The sequence below is a fragment of the Cetorhinus maximus genome, chromosome 25 (genome assembly GCF_964194155.1).
Source record: "Cetorhinus maximus chromosome 25, sCetMax3.hap1.1, whole genome shotgun sequence".
In the NCBI taxonomy this organism is placed as follows: Eukaryota; Metazoa; Chordata; class Chondrichthyes; order Lamniformes; family Cetorhinidae; genus Cetorhinus; species Cetorhinus maximus.
The window spans coordinates 1378045-1398221 of NC_135903.1; the positions used below are offsets into that span (position 1 = coordinate 1378045).

Below are 20177 nucleotides of genomic sequence, written 5' to 3' on the forward strand. Positions count from 1 at the left end.
GAAATTAACGTTTCAAAAATGGAACTTTCGTTTCCATTTGTTTCACAATTTTAGTGAAATATTTGTTTACTGTCTAAATTTCCAGTTCTTTTTCAAGCTGATTAATCTTTTCGTTCAGCTCAGCAACTACTCTGGTGAGTTCAGTTGTCTTTGTCTCAGACTTATCTGCGGGACCCTTATACAGGCTCAACAACCTCACCTGGGCATTCAGGTCCTTTCAGAGTCTTTCTTCTATGGTCACTGACTGCTCCTTAGACTCTTTCAATTCACTTATCAGATCCTCAATCTGTTTCTTAGAATTTTCCTTTTCTGTTTTCAAAGTCTGAATTTGCTCTTCCATACAATGCATCTCATCTTTCGTGTTCTTCAGATTGGATCGAAGTTCAAGAATTTAATTGCTCTTTTCACGATGAAGTTCTAACATTCCATCAGTTTTGGTGGTTAATTCTGCATTCAACCAACTGTTCTGATTCATCAATAATTCCTTTTCCTTTTTCAGGCATTTTTCCTGATACTTAATAGAGACTTCTGATTCTTGAAGTTCATCAGGTTCTAATTTTTCATTAGGAAGCTCATTTTCCATACGTGAAAGTTGGTTGTCTACACTGAACAGTTTCTCCTTAGCAGAGCCTAGTTCCTCTGTGCTATCCTTCAAGCTCACATTTTTAATTTTTACTTCTGCTCATTGTTTCTGAGACTTTTCACTCACCTTTGTGAGAACTTCTACTTTCTTTTGAAACTGTTCAACTTTTTCTTAACATTCTAGGTTCTTGATTTTTCATTTTTCAACAACTCAATGGTTCTCAGTAAGCTTTGAGGCATCCAATGCTTTTCCTTCTAGTTCCTTGATCTGCAGTGTTGGATCTATGTTTCCCAACATTATTTCTGTCTTTTCTTTCTTCACCTGCAGAAGAGCTTTGCCCTTGTATTTTATTTTGGTTTCACTGTTGGCCGGGTCTGTGTCCGGTGAAGTCTTAACCTGTTTCAGTTCTGTAATCGTGCTACTCATGACTTCAGCATCCGCTCACAGCTTGGAAAGCTCTATGGTTTGTCCTTTCAATGCCTCTTCTTTTCCATTCAGCTGGTTCTTTAGCCTAACAATATCCAAGGTCATCTTCTCTTTCAATTGGGTTTGCTGCAAAAGTGTAAAGAACTCTTTCCCTGACTGTGAAATTGGACCTGCAAGTTTTCTACTTTTTGTTGCTCCCATACACAAGAATTCTTCATCTTTCCCTTTTACTCTTGCAGTCTTTTACTTTGTAGTTCAATGTCTGCATACTTCTTCATCACTTTTCTCATTCGCCCAGCCCTTACACGCAAATCATTAACAAACTTACTTTCTGTTTCTTCATATATATCTTTGGAAGTGTAATATTTTTCTAAATTTTCTTCCAAATGTCTAACCATTTGCTTTAGCTCTGTAGTCTTTTCCTTGTACCTCTTGGCTTCCCCCTGGAATATTAAACTTTGCCAAGTCTTCTCTGCCAATTGGTTCATCAGTTCCTTCGGAATGACATTAAATTCATTTTGCTTTTCTTTGTAATCCTCCAGAGGGACAAACTTTGATCTGAGGGATCCTTGTAGCGTGTGAAGGTCCTTCAACATGGTTTCCCTTTCTTTGCGAAGTTCAATTGCTTTCTTGAGTTTGCTTGTAATTCAACAGAGTTTTCTCAGCTTTTTTCTGCTCTTCCTCCATTCTGCTGGTCAAGGCAGCCTTCATTTCTTTATGCTGCTGAAGGGTTATGTACACTTTTTGCACTTGATCTTGAAGGATGATTAGCTGTTCTTTCAACTATCCATTTTCTTGTTGACCTCTTGCTAACTTATGCTGCATGTCAGCACATTACTTTGTCACTACTGATAGTTCCAACACAGCTTTTTCTGAAGTAGTATTCAATATATTTTTAACTCCCCATGTTTCTCTAGAGGCATGTACTGATTCTTCAAAGAGTCTTTCAGGGCATCGGCTTCTTTGAGCACCTTTTATGCCTGATGTTGTACGTGGCTGTACTTCTGGTTCAGTTCTGCTAACTCAGCCTTGATAGGAACATTTTCCTGTGGAACAGCTTCATTTTCTTTTGCAGATTTTGTCACTTTTGGCTTACATCAGTTAACTTTCCTCACGCACCATCATCTGCTCGCTCCATGCTGCCACTTGCTGTTGCAGTTTGGGCACTGTGTCGGCATTTTCAAAAAGTTCCATTGTAAGTCTTTCAGCTGCTTGTCAGACTCTTCTTTCCTCTGCACTAAACTCTTTGGCTGGTACAGTTGATTGCGCTGACATGGTCTGTGACCATCTTGCGTTTTGCTTGGGTATTGTCTCCCTTGCCCTGGGGTCTGTTTGCCACTTTGGTGCATTATTGGGGGGGTGCTAGACCTTCTTTTAAGGTCAGTGCTCTCCACAGCTTGGGAGTTTAAAATACTTTTAATATCTCACCAAATGTGAGTGAGGATTCAACTATACCTTGTCGGATGTTTCGCCAAATAAGTACAAGAATATATTAACTTGCACTTCCTCTGATTTCCTGCTTAATCCTCATGTACTCCTGTAATCTAAATTTTTTTTCTCCATGACACCCAATATTGCACCTGGTCTGACCCTTGCATGAGCTTAAATTGGTCTGGTAGTTTGAATTTACTATCCATGGCTGTTTTACAGAACAGTGACTGTGGGTGTTACTGTGCAGTCCATGCACAACGTCACACAAGAGGGAGTTGAAGCTTTAAATTCTTTTTCAAGATGGCACCACAGTAACTATTTATTTTTTCTCTTCTTCCCAATGCTTATCAGGTTTTGTTGGGTTCTGCAGGAAACCTCTTAAACTAACAGTTTTAGCCAGCGATTTGCTTCTCTGAGTTTGGGGAAATCGATTTGAAGGCAATTTTTTTTTTGCTCTGCCTTCTGTGTTAAATTTTTTCATCATTCAGTCGAGATTGGCTACCACATGACTGCACTGGCCTGGCTGCAGCATTCTTCCAGCTGTACTGGTTAAACAATTGGTAAGCTCTACCTTATCCGTGCGCTAGTTATTTTTAAATGGTTAGTTCAGCTTTTTTTCTGTATTTTGCTTACCCTTTTTGTGGTCTGGTTAGGTAATTTGACTCTGCGTTCGATCACGTCTGGCAATGGATCTCCACGTGCTCTGGTGGATTCCTTTTCAGCTGCACAGTGGATCTTTCTTCTGCCCCTCAGCCTCTGCCTGCAGTGGAGTTTTTAGGTGATCTCCAGCTGTGTCTTCAAATTAGGTGCATTTTGCTCAGGTCAGGCTGCGGTTCCTTTCCTAATTCGTGTCTTGGGATTTTGGGGTCCTTCACCAGCTCAGGGATTTCGGGGTCCTTCACTTGCTGTCACCACACTGTAAGCTCATTTGGTGTCTCAGTAAGAAGTCTGGAGGCTTGTGTGGTTGAACATAAACTGTTTACTGTTAACACAGAACCATATACATATCTCCAAGGTAGAGCCCAAACTAGGTGCTATCTTCATGCTAAAGTGCTAGAAGCTACTTATATTAATACAAAGAGCCCTGTTCTTTGCAGACAGAAAGAACATGAACACACATTGTGCTTGTATCAACTGAACAAAACAGGTGACGGCCATTCTCTGATTCATTCCCCAGGGCAATGCCTTGACCAATCAAAGTCAACCTGCCTGGTTTGAATTTAAACAAAGCTTGACAGTTAACTGTCAGTCATCAGTTAACTGGTGCATTCTCCATGGCAACGCCTCTACTGATTAAAGTCCGCTCACCAGCCAGTCAGCGCCCTCTTCTCATGAAGTATAAATTGTTGTTCCCTTTACATTTGCTATTCTTGCACATGTCCTGATGAGTGCAGGATGAAAAGCTTTGACCTGTCTCTTTTTTCAGTGATTTATTTAGTTCCTTTAATGGCATCTCAAAGGGTTTTTTAGCCAATGAAGTAGTTTTGAATTATTAGTTCAGGAGTCTGGATTACTTATCTAGTAACATAACTGCTGCACCACTGCACCAAATGTTTTTATATATCACCTTCCTATTACATTTCATATTGTTAGTAGTTAATATGTAATGCCGGTTATTCAGACCTCCCACCATTGGTGGCACCCGTGGCATGATCCACCCAGGCCTGTCCACCATTTTTGTTGTGTTACAACAAACACAATTTCTAAAAAACGAACCATTTCCTCCAACTAACTATGAGTAAAATCTTGGGAGGCTGTTACTATGTGAAGAAATATTCTACACATCTGAGAACTTATCTGACTTTTCTTGCACTGTTGCAGTTTTTATTGCACTTAACAATGTGGTAAAAGTAAGTTTCTTACAGAAAGAACTGCCTTGCCTTACATTACATCATCACCATGCCAGTATAATTCAAGGATGATTTATATGTGTGAGTTTTGTCCCACTAAGATGGGAATCAAATTTCACATTGATCCCAGTTCAGAGGCACTGGAACACAAGGGCAGATTCAAGCCGGCATCTCTATTCCAGTATTTCCTGTTTGACTCCCTGGAAACTCGAAATGTTACCAGCACTTGTCAGCTGGCTTCCTGCCACATGCGCCAAAAGCAAGTGTTTGCCGCATTCTGCTGCAAACATGATGGCGGTGGTGTTAGTATTTCAGCACGATTTCAGTAATTAAAATGACTTTTCAATAATGGAATTGCAACTGAACAAAATGTAAGTTTATTTGTCCAGATTTATTGCCCAGCATTGCACTTTGTGCAAGATTATGACTGTCTAAGCAGGAAATTCACACAGCCTACTCCTTACTAATCCCCAGTACTCTGCTGGACTCTACAAGCTTATTACTCTCAAGTGTTCAGGATGTTGGTAGCTTGATGCGATCAAAGGTAGTTGACAGTTTAGAGGATCAAATGGAGAAATTGTTCTGTGCTCAATATTAATAACACCTTTTGTTTTGGTGGGATTACCTCGTGTCATAATTCCTCTGTGCCTGCAGGTTAGAGCTAACAGCCTATGTTTGTGGGAAGATTATGTTAATCAGACACAGGATGGGGGAAAATTGCCTCTGGTAATATCTTTCCATGTTACAAAATGGCAATTAAGGAGCAGCTGTTCCCACACAATGCTGTAAAATCAAAAATTGATAAACATTCCCTCAGAGCAGCTGGTGAGAGGAAGGTCTTGGGCTGTTTAATTTCCTCTCCACACTGTGGCTATAGTGTTGGTGATAAATTAATGTCTGTCCTATTTTAAAACAATTGTTAACTGAAATGAAATTCCAGATCTGCTTCACATTGTACAGGAGTGATAACCCTGGAAGTAGTGAATATATAAAATACCTGAATATTCCAAGTGGGAAATTTTAATGTGTAAGTGGGTTAGTTACTGTTGCTATTAAGAAATAATTCTGACCACTGTGTCCCTGCACAAATTAAATCCTATCAACTTCCCGCAGCACAATATCCTCCCATATCTTCAATAAAGGAAGTAGCCAGACATGCTGGGAGATGACCTTTCCCACTTGGAGGCTGCAGGTTAACAGGACAGTCATGGCCATAAGGTTGTGGCACACAATATTGTTAATAAGGTGCAAGGCATTATCTTCTAGGCAGGTGACAGGTGGATTGATTTTAGTGCTTTTCCTCGAAAAACAATACTGTCACGATGAATTGCATTGCCCATTGTGACATTCCCATTTCCTACAGCAGCCGTGCTTAGGGATTATTGGAGTCACTGCTGACTAGGCTGTTACCTGGACATATTTGTGCTATGAGCCCAGCCCCATCAGCCTGTGGGTAAAATCTGCTCGAACTAATTTTAATTAACATCTGGCATCAAAACGAGACCTTCCTCTCATCATTTTTGGCTGTCCCATGTCCTGGAGTTTGAACACAGACATTATCACCCACTTTTTAACCAGTTAAAATCAAAGGTTATCAAAATAAACTTATTAGCTTCCTGTCAATCATCTTTCAGTACATTTCCAATACCAGTTACTTTAATATACTCTGGTTGTAACATCAGTCTGATAATCACCGCTAGATTCTCTAAATATAGATTCAGATGTAACTGGCTCACATGGAGCTGCTGATTTGTTCTAGTTTTTTAGATGTTCTTTCACAGGATGTGGGTGTCACTGGCTGGGCCAGCATTTATTGCCCAGCCCTAACTGCCCTTGAGAAGGTGGTGGTGAGCTGCCTTCTTGAACCGCTACAGTCCATGTGGTGTAATTACACCCCACAGTGCTGTTAGGGAGGGAGTTCCAGGATTTAGACCCAGCAACAATGAAGAAAAGGGGATATAGTTCCAAGTCAGGATGGTGTGTAGCTTGGAGGGGAACTGGTAGGTGGTGGTGTTCCCCTGTCTCTGCTACTCTTGTCATTCTAGGTGGTAGAAGTCGTGGGTTTGGAACATGCCGAAGGAAGACAGTTGACTGCACAATATTAATTGCATCTATTGTTTTCACAGGGAATCTCAAAATTTGCCAAATCCCCAAGACTTTCTCAGGTATGGTGGCTATTTTATTCTGCATGCACTAAGTCGTTTATTGTGGTGTAAACTTGGGGTGGTAATGAGCAATAAATTGAACTGGGAAACAAAGGGAATTGTTTGACAATCCTGAGAAAATTTTGGAAAATCTCATTCTGTACTTATATTGAAGTTATTGATCTGAGATAGGCAGTTCTCACATTATCTCATTAGTACTCTCTGGTGTCAACTGCAATTCCATCTCAGAACCTGCTCACAGTATTTGTGGTTCCAAGTGCACACAAAGCTCTCCAGAATTCACAAATTAGTATTAATTAACTCCATTGTTATGTAAAAGATTCTTAATCAGTTCCCAATAGCTTTAAAATCTAGGCTTCAGGGGGCTTCCTCAACTCTTTATACTCTTAGTTTAACAGGGTGCTGGTGTTATACCCACTATAGTGATAAATTATACATTGGTTTAGGACAGTATTCTCCAAGGGCTCTCCCACAGAGCCGTTCCAGAGTCAGGTCAGGACCCGACTCCATTTTAGTTCAAAGCTCTCACTCCCCCTCTCACTTCAGCTCACCAACAAGCTGGGAAGATATTCATCTTCTCTCTCTGGACTGGATTTGAACCCAAGTGTCTGAATCGAAAGGATGGTAGGAGAATTTTTGCCAGAGGTGCTCATTCTGTCTCACTGCAACTTTGGCAGCAGATAAGCGGAAACCTTGAAGGCACAACATAAATGTTGCTTATGGTCATTTTCAGCCATTTAACCTGTTTTCTCGGGAGTTCAACTGATCATCTTCCAAAGTGAGGGCAGTAAATCAGGAGAACTGCGAGCAAAATTTCAAGCAAAGGATCCTAACCAACTGTGTCACACAAATTGTCCCCACTTAATTTTTATTACAAAAACCTTCAAAGTGTAAAACATTTTTTTCTCAGCCTAAACATCCTGAAAGCCTCTTACATCCTTGCCATATATTCCAGAGCCACCTGCTTTATGCTTCCTGTTGAGGTTGAACCATTCTTGTATTTATTATCATTGTGGTCAATTTTGCTATGCAATTGGAGATGAATGATGTGTCCGGTTATGACAACTTTCGATCCAGAAGCAGGACAGTAAGGAAAATTTGTAATTTCTCTAAAATATCTGTGGAATCTGTAATTGTATTTTAAAGAATGTTTGAAAAAGACCCTTCAATTGTATAAGGATCAATTGTAATTTTCTTGAATCATAAGAAATACTACTCCATGTGACCTGGTGACCCTTGACTTGAAAGGTATACCAATAGGAAGGTAGTTAAAATACAAAAAGCCATGTGGTGCAGATACAGAGTGGGCAAACAAAGAAACCACTGCTATAAATAAGATGGGAGAGCTGGAGGCAGAAGTCGATCAGAACACAGATGCAGATACAAAGAGAAAACAGACAGAGACAGAAAGAGGAACACACTGAATTATTGTGAGGAAAGGAAGTAAATCTTTCTCAGGAAGAGGTCAGCTTTTTTGTTTGGCAGAAAAGGAGACAAGATCTTGGAGGCACTTTGCGAGCTGGCTAAAAAGGTCTAAAACTTGGAAGGCAATATAAATAGCTCAGAGAGGCTAAAGAGCTGGATGTTTTACCAGAAGGAGTCAAGCTGTGAATCAGGGTGTTATTGGTTAGTTGGTTAAACAGGAACTTTGGAAAGCTGCACCATCAAGACTGGCAATACAAATCACAGATCACAGATCAAATGGCACAGAAGAAGGCCATTTGGCCTATCATGTCTGCACTGACTCTTTGAATGAGCAATTCACCTCATACCATTCCCCCACCTTCTCCCATTTTCAGATAACAGTCTAATTCCCTGTTGAATTCTTCAATTGAACCTGTCTCCACCTCATTCTCAGGCAGTGCATTCCAAACTGTAACCACTCACTGCATAAAAAAATTGCTCCTCATATCACTTTTGTTTCTTTTACTAATTACTTTACATCTGTACCCTCTCATTCTTGATCATGAGTGGGAATAGTTTCTCCCTATCTACTCTGTCCAGACCTCTCATGATTTTGAGTACCTCTATCAAATCTCTCAACCTTCTTTTGTTTCAGGAAAACAGTCCTAACTTCTCCAATCTATCTTTATAACTGAAGTTCCTCATCCCTGGAACCGTCCTCATTAATCTTTTCTGCACCCCTTCTAATCCCTCCCCAACCTTCCGAAAGTACGGTGCCCAGGACTGGATGTAATACTCCAGCTAAGGCTGAACTAGACTTATACAAATTCAACGTAACCCCCTGCTCTTGTACTCTATGCCCCTGTTAATAAAGCCCAGGATACTGTCTGCTTTATTAACTGCTCTCTCAACCTGTCCTGCCACCTTCAATGATTTATGTACATATGCACCCAGGTCCCTCTGTTCCTCCACCATCTTTAGAGTTGTATCCTTTATTTTGCCTTGTATCTCCATGTTCTTCCTACCAAAATTAATCACCAAGGTCATTAAAATATATCAGGAAAAGCAAGGGTCCCAACACTGACCCCTGGGGAGCTCCATGCTTGTGACCATGTTTGATTTTTCTCTGTTGTATCGAATATTTAAAATGAAATTTACCTTTTTATTTGAAGTATCATTTGCTTGTTAACTCATGTTTAATTTGCATTGGTTCTGATTCGTGTTAAAATAAATGTTACAAAAAGTGGAATCTTGTTGATTTTTTTTTCATTTGGGTGTCATTCGGAAAATGTGGTTATTTGGTTTACAGCCTCCCCTAAGGGGATTGTAACAATATGATATATTATAGGTCCAGGTGGATGTTCTGGGACCCCGGGGCTGAGAAGAGTTAAACATGTCGTCTGAGCACATTTGCAACAACACCTCAAATTCACCCTCCGGTACAGACTTTAGTAGAAATTCCTTTTTCTGGAGTGTTCACAGAAACTTGCTAAACTTGAAAAGGAACACTCTTCCTTGTGCAAAAGGAAAAATTAACAATTAGACCCTTCGCATTCTGTCATGGCTCACATCCCTCTCACCTTGCCACATCCAAGCCGTGAGTGTTTTCCTTTTGTGAATGTAATTGCTAAAGGTATTCAATAATTGGCTCAGTTAATTCAATCTCACTTTCACTGTGACTGCTGACCAGCACAGATCTGGGTGCTGGGTCAGACAGGCACAGAAGGCCCCTGCAGACCCAATTCTTGTTCTCTGCTGAGTTAGCTGACCTGTGACCTCAGCTGAGGAAGGTGTAGAGATGTTGCAGTTGGGTTCAGTGTCTGTACTAGAAAGGGTAAAATTGTGTATGGAGGTTGGGTGACAAAAGGATAGAGCTCACACTCAAATAGCCTTCTTACGTCCTCTGTCCAGTGTCCCATATGAAAAATGGCTACTTAATGAAATACTAGAGGATAGTCACTACCCAAGGAACCATAACTCACCATCATTTGGAAACTCTAAGCGAGGAGGAAGGAAGAAAGTAGGCAAACAAGATGGTTTCACTGCTATATTTTTATGATTAATCTTTTCTCCCTTATAAGACTGCCCACACCCAATGCCAGAAATGTAGGTGCTTTTCTTACATTGAAATAAAGGAGGATGTATACTGACTAGAATGTCACACTAGCACAGTTGCATTCCAGTTCAGCTTGACTTGGAGCAAAGCTTCTCAAGAAATGAGAAAATCTATGAACCCCATCAGCAGGAGAGTTGTTGGGCCAAATTCTTTAAAAATGAAAGGCTGGGAGTCTTTGCATCTTTCACTTAAAAAAAAATGTACAGCCTGATGAGACAATTCTATTTATTTTCTTAGAACCGCTTGGAGAGCAGTGACAATTCCAATAAGAAACTTCCCTCCATTTTGGAAACCGAGGACGAACCAAACGAATACTCACACCTCTCACCAGCAACTAAGACACGGCGGAAGCTCACGTTGCCTGGTTTGAACAGCCCAATCCGACGGGCGTCGCTCGGAAGCTTGCTCGGAGATGACCTCAAGCATTACTCGACGATAAGGCTTGGCAGTCGGTCACCAGCAAAGTGCAGGAGTGGGGGAAGCCCCCAACACAAGAAGGAAGACACCACATCTAATGGTGGAAATGGTAATGCACGAAAGCCAGCAAAACTACTTCTACCATCTCTAAACTGCTGTGGACCTCCAGACCTAAGTCCTAGGTATGACTCCAAAAAAATGTGCTGACAATGTGATATCTCAGTATGTATTATCGTGGCACAGTATCAGTACCACTGCAACAGGAGGAAGAACGGAAAAATATCTGTGAAAAAAACACTCAAGTTGTGCAAGTGCACCAGTGTATTTCCAACAACCCAATTTACACAAGACCATAGCCAGGATTTTATAGCCTTGCCACAGTGAGTCTCCCCTATGGAGGATGTGGTGAGCCATTTAAATCTCCATTCAGTTCAGTGGGACCGTAATATCCCGCCGGGCGGAAGGGGCCGGAAAATCCTGGCCCATGTGATTTATGGTAAATTTGGGCATTGATCAGTTCTCTTACTGATTAATACAAATGTTATGTAACATTTTACTATTTAGTCAATAGGATTGGGGAAGTCATCTGCATTGGTAGCAAATTCTGCAAACTAATTTATAGACCAGGTGCCAGAATGAGTCTAAGATGATTCCCTCGGATTTGTCATGTTGGTGAATGATGGAAACAAATCACTAAATGAACTAAAGGCAAAATACTGCGGATGCTCGAAATCTGAAACGATAACAAAAACTGCTGGAAAAACTCAGCAGGACTGACAGCCTCTGTGGAGAGAGAGAGACAGAGTTAACGTTTCGAGTCTGTGTGACTCTTCATACGGACTTGAAACATTATCGCTGTCTCTCTCTCTCTCCCTCTCTCTCTCCACAGATGCTGTCAGTCCTGCTACATTTTTCCAGCAGTTTTTGTTTTCGTCACTAAATGAACAAGCTGATTTTATTTGTGGCAGACTTGGGTCGATGTGTTTTCCGCACACAATAGATGTCGGGGAAGTTTCAGAATAAATGTAGACGTTTGGAGGTGAAATTTCCCTTTTAAAGAAATGGAGAAGCTTGCCTGATCTCCTCCATAATTCACAGTCAGGAATAGCATTGGAGCAATAGGCATGGTTTCAAAACGCACAGTTTTTGAAATGATTTCATTTGTGAGTCATCGCTAGAGAGAAAAAAAACCTCCTTTGTTTCTCTTCAAAAGCGGAATTTCACCATGACCTTGGTCAGGCTGATTATTGTGGCGTTCAGTTGCAAGGCAATGACCATGTTATTTATAAGCATTTTATCCAAGTGAGAAAGTAAATACAGAACCCTTTTATACACTGATTTTTCCATCAGATGTATTGACTGTCCCTGACAAAACAATCTGAGACACAGAAGCAGGGTTCAGAATGTTCTTGTCTGCATTCTGTCTCCTCAGCTACAAAATGGACCTCAATTTTCTATAATATTGGAAATAACTCAGTGGCCCTGCCATGCGATTCTCTCTGATCCATTAGAATCAAAAAGGTTCCTTGTAAAGTACTCATTTTGGTGAGAGTGTGGAGATAGGTGCTAAGTGGGTACTGTGTTAATAAGACAAGCCTTCTTGACAATCTGGATTTACCACATCATTTTGGTCTTAATTGCTAATTACCATAATTTGAACTTGCTTGAAGGTGCTGAAGCAGGCACCTGATTAGGTACTGTTTTTGTGAAGTGGTATATTTTTTATATTCATTCACAGGATATGTGAATTCATAGGAGTATCGCCAGTAAAGCAGCATTTATCGCACATCCCTAATTGCCCTCAAGAAGGTGGTAAGTTACCTTCTTGAATACAACTGAATGACTTGCTGGGCCTCATCCCCATCATGGTCGCCTTCAAGGACCTCCTCACCCGCATTACCGTCAAAGTCCTCCTCATTGGAGGAAACCTCCAGTTCCTCCATCTCCTCCTCAGCCAGCTCCTCTCCCCGTTGCAGCGCCAGGTTGTAAAAGGCGCAGCAGACGACGACGATGTGTGACACCCTCTGTGGACTGTATTGCAGGGCTCCACCAAACCGGTCCAGGCACCGGAATCTCATTTTCAGCATTCCAGTGGTTTGCTCCACCAAGTTGTGAGCTGCAGCATGAGCCTCATTATAGCGTCACTCTGCTGCAGTCTGAGGCCGCTGCACGGGTGTCATCAACCACGGCATCTGCAGGTAGTCCTTGTCCCCGAGGAGCTAACCCTGCAGCCTCTGTGGACCCTGGAAGAGTTCAGGGATCTGTGACCGACTGAGAATGAAGGAGTTGTGCACAGTCCCTGGAAACCGTGCGCAGACCTGCAGGATGAGTTTGTGGTGGTCACACACCAGCTGCACATTCAGTGAATGGAATCCCTTGTAGTTGACATATTTGACCATGTGTTGTGACGGAGATCTGAGCGCCATGTGAGTGCAGTCGATGGCACCCTGCACCTGTGGGAAACCTGAAATATGGGCAAATCCAATTGCTCTTTCACCCTGGCTGTCCTGGTCCAGGCGAAATGCACAAAGTTGTGTGGCCCTCGAGAAGATGGCACCTGTGAGCTCATGGATGCATTTGTGGCTGGAGGATTGTAATATCCCACAGAGGTCACCTGTGGAGCCCTGAAAGGAGTCACTGGCATAGAAATTGAGCGCCACGGTCACTTTCACAGCCACTGGCAGTGGATGCCCTCATGTCCCCGTGACGCCAAATCCTGCAGTAGCTGGCAGATGTGACCAACCAGTTCCCTAGACATGCACAGTCTTCGGTGGCTCTGGTTCTCAGTCATCTGCAGCAATGGTTGGCAGCATCTATAGACCCTGGGTTCGCTAGGTGCCAACCAGCGACAGCTCGCTGTGGCTCTTCAGTGGCCTGTGTGGGAGCCCCAGCTGCCCCTTCTTCCAGAGGCTGCTCCCTCTGCACAGCCAGGCACCTCAGTCACTCACTTTTCCATCGTCTCCGCTCTCTGTAGGCCATCAGGCATACAGCTAGTTCACCAGGCTCCATGATCCTGATTTACTCCTCCTGTAGAATGAAAGAGAGAGACACATGGGTTAACTGTCTTGGTTAAGTCTGAAGACCCCTTAATGCATCCCGGAGGGCGCTGGTCACCACTTGGATGGCCAGAGTTTAGTGCGCTGCATGGCTGCCCGAAACCCCACCCACCTCCGCCCCACTCCACCTGACTGATTGGCAGCAGCTTTGCCCATTGGACTGCAGGCTGTGCTCTCAGCTCAGGCACAGGCATTCTCCTAACCCGCACTGCAAGGCTGCACTGTTAGCTTGAACCATGGGCGAGACTGATCCAAACCGTGATGATGACATTGCAAAGGGCTGTGAGTTTCTCCACCAGAGACTACTCCATGGCCAGCATTAGCCAGGAGATTGTACAATGTGCTCAGTCATCCAACTATTCTGTCATCCACTAAAGCGCTCTTTAGTTTGCAGTCTGTGCCCGAGGGGTGAAAAGCTCTGGTGCACTTGGTGGCACTTTGATGCCTCTGTGTTGCTTGTGTGGGCAGAGAAGCTAGAGGCCCAACTCCAATCATGTCAATGTGTCTGCGCCTGAACTGTCTCAGCTGCAGAGGAAAGGTCACTTTATACAAGGTGTCCCTAATGCACGGCCGCTTCCCTCACCCACCTGCCAACCCCCCCACCCTGCAAATGCTTGTGCGCTGCCTTCAACCACAGGACACCCCTTCCACCACCCCCCCCACCAACGCACCTCAACCGCAAGGTAGCCCTTTCCCCCAACCCCCCTCCAACAATGTGCCTCAATGTTGAAGTCCAACAGGCGACCCGGATGAGAGCTCCTCAATATTACTGTGCACTCAACTCCAAGTTCAACCTCAAAGTGCAGCCCGCCAAGTGCACGCGTTTTATATGATGTTGTGAAACACATTGGCTTGGAAACATGCCGACGTGGGCAGACGATCCAGCGGGAGAGGGGAAGGTGAGTCCGGTGGGCTGGGCTTATAATGATATGCAGATGTATTACAATGAGGCTACCGATGTCTGATAGCGGGAAACGTGGCCTTCCATCAGCGGGCGGAGCGGACAATTGCAAACTGGTTTCACTATGTCGTGAAACCGATTTTTGGCTATATTGTCCGCTCATGCCACCGAACATGCCTGACGCCAGTGGGCACAGACGTTTCATTCTTAAATTAAAAAAGAAATATCTAATTGGGAAGATATGGAAAGGATGGCATCTCATTACTGTCTAACTGTAATTAGCAGGTACCATTGTCATCCCTTCAGACACGGAGGAGAAATTGTCTGGGTTCCTGTTTGACATCTCCTCTACTTCTTCACTATGAAAGCAAGGAGACTTGACTCCCACCCTCACTCTGAGACCACATCAAACTGACCAAGCACTTTAACGTTGAACTCAAAAATGGATCATTTTTGAATTTTCAGCTTTCTGAATTTGTCTCCTTGCTCCAGGGTGTGCCTTATTGCTAATCTACCACAAATGTAATGAACTGAAGGTTAACAATCATGAAAAATTGTTGCCCAGATAAGAGACATAGATCCGTCAGAGAGGGGTGATTGATGGTTTTAATTATATGTCATTTTGCCTCTCAATAATCTTCACCATTGAGTGTCATTTTCTGCATAGTAAGAGAAATGGAACATGAGCAAGGACTGTGGGCCTGGTGCAATTTTCAGGATGTGCAGACACAGCTAGCTGACATTCAGCCAGAGTGACAATTGCTCATTAATGTACCTTTTTTAATGCACATCACTGAAAAATAAGCGCAGCTTGATTTTATTTAATTGATATTGTGAACTGTGTCACTTTAACAGATCACAAATCACACCAATGTTGTCAGGTCTAAAAATAACAAGTCATGAACTTGCACCCTGAGCTATAGTCTATAGTCTAACATAGGAACCGTACATTCCAATAACGCCTCATATATTGAAGAAAGAGATGAAGTGCGGCAGGGCTTTTACATAGGAATCGGGAGGAGGGAAGGAGTCTTTGCGGCAACAAATTACACAGACCTGCCCTTTGCTTTTTTCTTTGCTAATCCTGAACATAGCATGGAATGTGGGTTAGAAAACTGCGTGAGTCACTGCCAGAGTGAAACATAAAGCAAGCTGATAATTATATTTAATTATCTGGTGCTAAAGTTGCAAGGAAAACTTAGGTGACACTAGAGACAATTGAAACAAATGACAAAGTACAATTACTGATGTATAGGTGTGAATTTAAAAGTGTTTTTGCTTTGTTGTCTTTCCAGAACTTTTCAGAGTGCCATTACGCTATAACAGTAGCATTGGCCTGATCTGACTCTAAAGCAAAATGGAGCGAAAGTGTAATGTAAGAATTAGGAATGGTCCACCTGTTAGCAATTTGCAGCCAGCTATTGTATACACACACACAGCCTGGATGAGCACTCTACAGCCCTGTGGCTGGAAATGGTATAAATGGGAAGGAGTCGTGTCAAGTGAAAATTCGACTGGGAATGGGAAAGAGATGAACAGAATGGAGGGGACAAGCAGAATAAGGTTGGAGTGTAAATGGGGGAAGAGCAGGACTGAGTAGGAATTGCAAATTAGTTGTTGCACCATGGAATGGGAATGTAAATGGTGGAGAATATTGCCCGAAAGCTGATCCAAAATTGGAACTGGAAAGAAAAAACATCTTTAAATTAGCTACTAGCCTTTTATCTAAATTAAAAACTATAATACAAGACTTCAACTAATTTAGTTCACCTCCTGTGACATAGATTTCCCATATCAATTCTTGAATATAGGCAAACTAACAAATAAGTTACCTCTTCTCCATGTTGATCATAGGAGAAAGGAGGTCTTATGATGCAATGGATAGTGTCCCTATCTCTGAGCCAGAAGCTCCAGGTTCTAGTTCCATACAGGACTTGATGGCCATGGAAGGTGTGGTCATAATGTGGCCAAACAGGTTGATTATCAAACTATAAACCCTTCCAGTATGTCCATGGCAGACAGTGGGAGTGGGAGAACTTCCAGGTCAGCCAAAACTGTGTGGTAGCTACAGCACAACAGTCCCTACATCAGAAGGCTCCATGTGCAAGCTCTTGCCACAGGCTGTACTCCTTGACCAGCATCCTCCCTGTTTCGATGGACTGCTAGAGAGAGGGATCACAGGACAAATGGGCTATGTGCTTGGATGCTGAACTCCCAACCCAAAGTCCCGCGTTTGAATGCCAATCTCATTTGTCTCTCCACTAAATGAGCTTTTAGATGGTCCCCCTTGGGGGGAAGCACAACATCCTGTGCATGGATTAACTAAATAATGGTCAGATAGATTTAGTGATCCCGGACTCCCAGCACATAGACCATAGTCAAAGGGAGCACTAGTTGGAGAAAAGGGTTCAAACTGGTCTCCATGCTGTGAATTAGATCTGTCTGAACAGAAAAGAAAAAACATTTTTAAATTTTCATGTATTGGTAAAAAGCACTGAATTTATTCTGGCATTAGCAGTGTCCATGTACATGGGGATGTTTGTTTCCCTAAGATTTATTATCTTGCTGAACACAAACCTGATTTAATAAAAGACAATGAAGGAATGTAGTGGACTTCTCAAATTGTTTGTAGCTTAATCAACTTAGAGAACAACATTTGTTTGACTAAGAGAATTTAATATAGAGACACAGAGGAGGGGCAGGTCTGGATATGTGGTGTTGGATGACTTGAGATTCTCCCAACTCCCTGAGGTGCTGTGGATGATTGAAGGGGTGGAGTCAGGCAGCAGAAAAGAGGAATGTATGAAGGATACTTGCTGAATCTCCAGTGGTGTGGGGAAGGAAACTAGTGAAAGAGTAGAGAGTCTGCTAGTGGCAACTGAGGAAAGGAGAGGGTGTGGAAAAGAGGCTGAGAGTTGAGAGGCAGGTGAAGGCCTCAAGTGTTTCTATACATATCTGGTAGGAACTGTTGCTGGAGTTTGGGCTCCTTAATTACCCTCTGCAGAGTACAGCTTCAAATAGTCAGCTCTGGCTTGCTCTCTGTAAAGGATTTGTTGTGTGTAGGGCAACTAGGGATGGGCAATAAATGCTGGCCCAGCCAGTGAAGCCCACATCCCATGAATGAATAAAAAAATGTCAGAGTACCCAGTATTCTGTGATTCTTCAATCACTGAATTTTTTCTCATTCCAGAATCTCTCCCCTACTGCAGAATTGGCAGCAAGAGAGAATTGGAAATGAGAGAATCACATTGGCTTTGGCAATAAAGCAATTAATGCAGAATTCTTATCGAAAGCACACAATATTTTTTTACACTGGTGGGTTTACTGTGAAAGATGACAATATACATCATGTTTCAGTCATTCCCAATTCCCATATCTGAAGAAGAGTCATACAGACTCGAAACATTAACTCTGTCTTTCTCTCCACAGATGTTGTTAGACCTCCTGAGTTTTTCCAGCATTTTCTGTTTTTGTCCTATATTTCTCCTCCTGCCATTGCCTCTCCCTCTGCTGTCACCCCTGATGATGATCCCATCAGTCTGGTTCAATAAGCTGATGCGTCTGCTCCATAGATATCACCCTTGGCTCAACGGGTAGCACCTTTGTTTCTGAGTGGGGTGGTTGTGTGTTCCAATCCTATTCCAAAGACTTGAACATGTGAAGCAGGCTAATGCTACAGTGCTGTATTGTTGGAGGTGTCATCTTTGAATTAAGGTGTTAAATTGCAGCCCCACTATCTCTATTGCAAAGAAGAGTAAGATGTGCTGGCTAATATTTATCCTTCAGCCAACATCACTAAAGCAGGAAATATAGTTATTAATTTCATTGCTGTTTGTCAGAGCTCAGTCTGTGGAAATTGGCCACCATGCTTCAATAACAGTGACTACGCTTCAGAAATATATTAGCTGTACAACACTTTGGAACACCCTGAGCTCATGAAAGGCACATAAAAATGAAAATCTTTCTCATTGCCTTCCTCTCCCTCATATTCTCTTTCTCTTGTTCTCTTTCTCACACCCTCTTATAGAATCATAGAATGGTTACAGCACAAAATGAGGCCATTCAGCCTGTCGTATCTGTGCTGGCTCTCTGCAAGAGCAACTCACTTAGTCCCACTCCCCACCATCTTTCCCCTGTAGCCCTGCACATGTTTTCTCTTTAGATAATTATCCAACTCTCTTTTGAAAGATTAAATTGACCCTGTCTCCACCACACTCTCAGGCAGTGCATTCCAGACCCTAACTACTCGATTGACCCTGTCTCCACCACACTCTCAGGCAGTGCATTCCAGACCCTAACCACTCGATTGACCCTGTCTCCACCACACTCTCAGACAGTGCATTCCAGACCCTAACCACTCGATTGACCCTGTCTCCCCCACACTCTCAGACAGTGCATTCCAGACCCTAACCACTCGATTGACCCTGTCTCCACCACACTCTCAGACAGTGCATTCCAGATCCTAACCACTCGATTGACCCTGTCTCCCCCACACTCTCAGACAGTGCATTCCAGATCCTAACCACTCGATTGACCATGTCTCCCCCACACTCTCAGACAGAGCATTCCAGACCCTAACCACTCGATTGACCCTGTCTCCCCCACACTCTCAGACAGTGCATTCCAGACCCTAACCACTCGATTGACCCTGTCTCCACCACACTCTCAGGCAGTGCATTCCAGACCCTAACCACTTGATTGACCCTGTCTCCACCACACTCTCAGGCAGTGCATTCCAGACCCTAACCACTCGATTGACCCTGTCTCCACCACACTCTCAGACTGTGCATTCCAGACCCTAACCACTCGATTGACCCTGTCTCCACCGCACTCTCAGACAGTGCATTCCAGACCCTAACCACTCGATTGACCCTGTCTCCCCCACACTCTCAGACAGTGCATTCCAGACCCTAACCACTCGATTGACCCTGTCTCCACCACACTCTCAGACAGAGCATTCCAGACCCTAACCACTCGATTGACCCTGTCTCCCCCACACTCTCGGGCAGTGCATTCCAGATCCTAACCACTCGATTGACCCTGTCTCCCCCACACTCTCAGACAGTGCATTCCAGACCCTAACCACTCGATTGACCCTGTCTCCCCCACACTCTCAGACAGAGCATTCCAGATCCTAACCACTCGATTGACCCTGTCTCCCCCACACTCTCAGACAGAGCATTCCAGACCCTAACCACTCGATTGACCCTGTCTCCACCACACTCTCAGACAGTGCATTCCAGACCCTAACCACTCGATTGACCCTGTCTCCCCCACACTCTCAGGCAGTGCATTCCAAATTGCACCCACTCACTGGGCATGATTTTCGGGTCCTGCCCACGACGATCCCTGTCACGGTCTGGACCGGAAAATCCCAGCCGCTGTGTATAAGACAGATTTTCCCCTTGCTGCCATTGTTTCTTTTGCTGATCACCTTCATTCAATGTCCTATGGTTCTCGATCCTTCTGCTGGTACAAAAGGGGGAGATGGTGGCATAGTGGCAGGATCACTGGACCAGTAATCCAGAGGCCCAGGCTAATGCTCTGGGGACATGGGTTCAAATCCCACCATGGCAGCTGGCGGGATTTACATTTAATTAACAAATTTGGAATCTAGTGATGGTGCACAATACTATTGTTGATTGTCATAAAAACTCATCTGGTTTACTGATGTCTGTTAGAGAAGGAAATCTGCCATTCTTACCTGGTCTGGCCTACATGTGACTCCAGACCCACAGCAATGTGGCTGACCCTTAACTGCCTCTGAAATGGCCGAGCAAATCCACTCAGTTCAAGGGCAATCAGGGATGGGCAACAAATGCTGGCCT

At 43.4% G+C, this 20177-nt stretch overlaps 1 protein-coding gene and 1 pseudogene across 1 annotated transcript in view; one reads left to right on the forward strand and one right to left on the reverse strand.

Annotated features, from left to right (window-relative positions):
- Positions 1–20177, forward strand: part of kcnh4b (potassium voltage-gated channel, subfamily H (eag-related), member 4b) — a 156215-nt gene that overhangs the window by 113383 nt on the left and 22655 nt on the right. The window contains exons 12-13 of the mRNA XM_078529140.1: positions 6417–6455; positions 10213–10574. Of these exons, the coding sequence (XP_078385266.1) occupies positions 6417–6455; positions 10213–10574 (401 nt within the window). The remainder of the gene's footprint in view (positions 1–6416; positions 6456–10212; positions 10575–20177) is intronic.
- Positions 794–2203, reverse strand: LOC144668013 (uveal autoantigen with coiled-coil domains and ankyrin repeats-like; annotated as a pseudogene).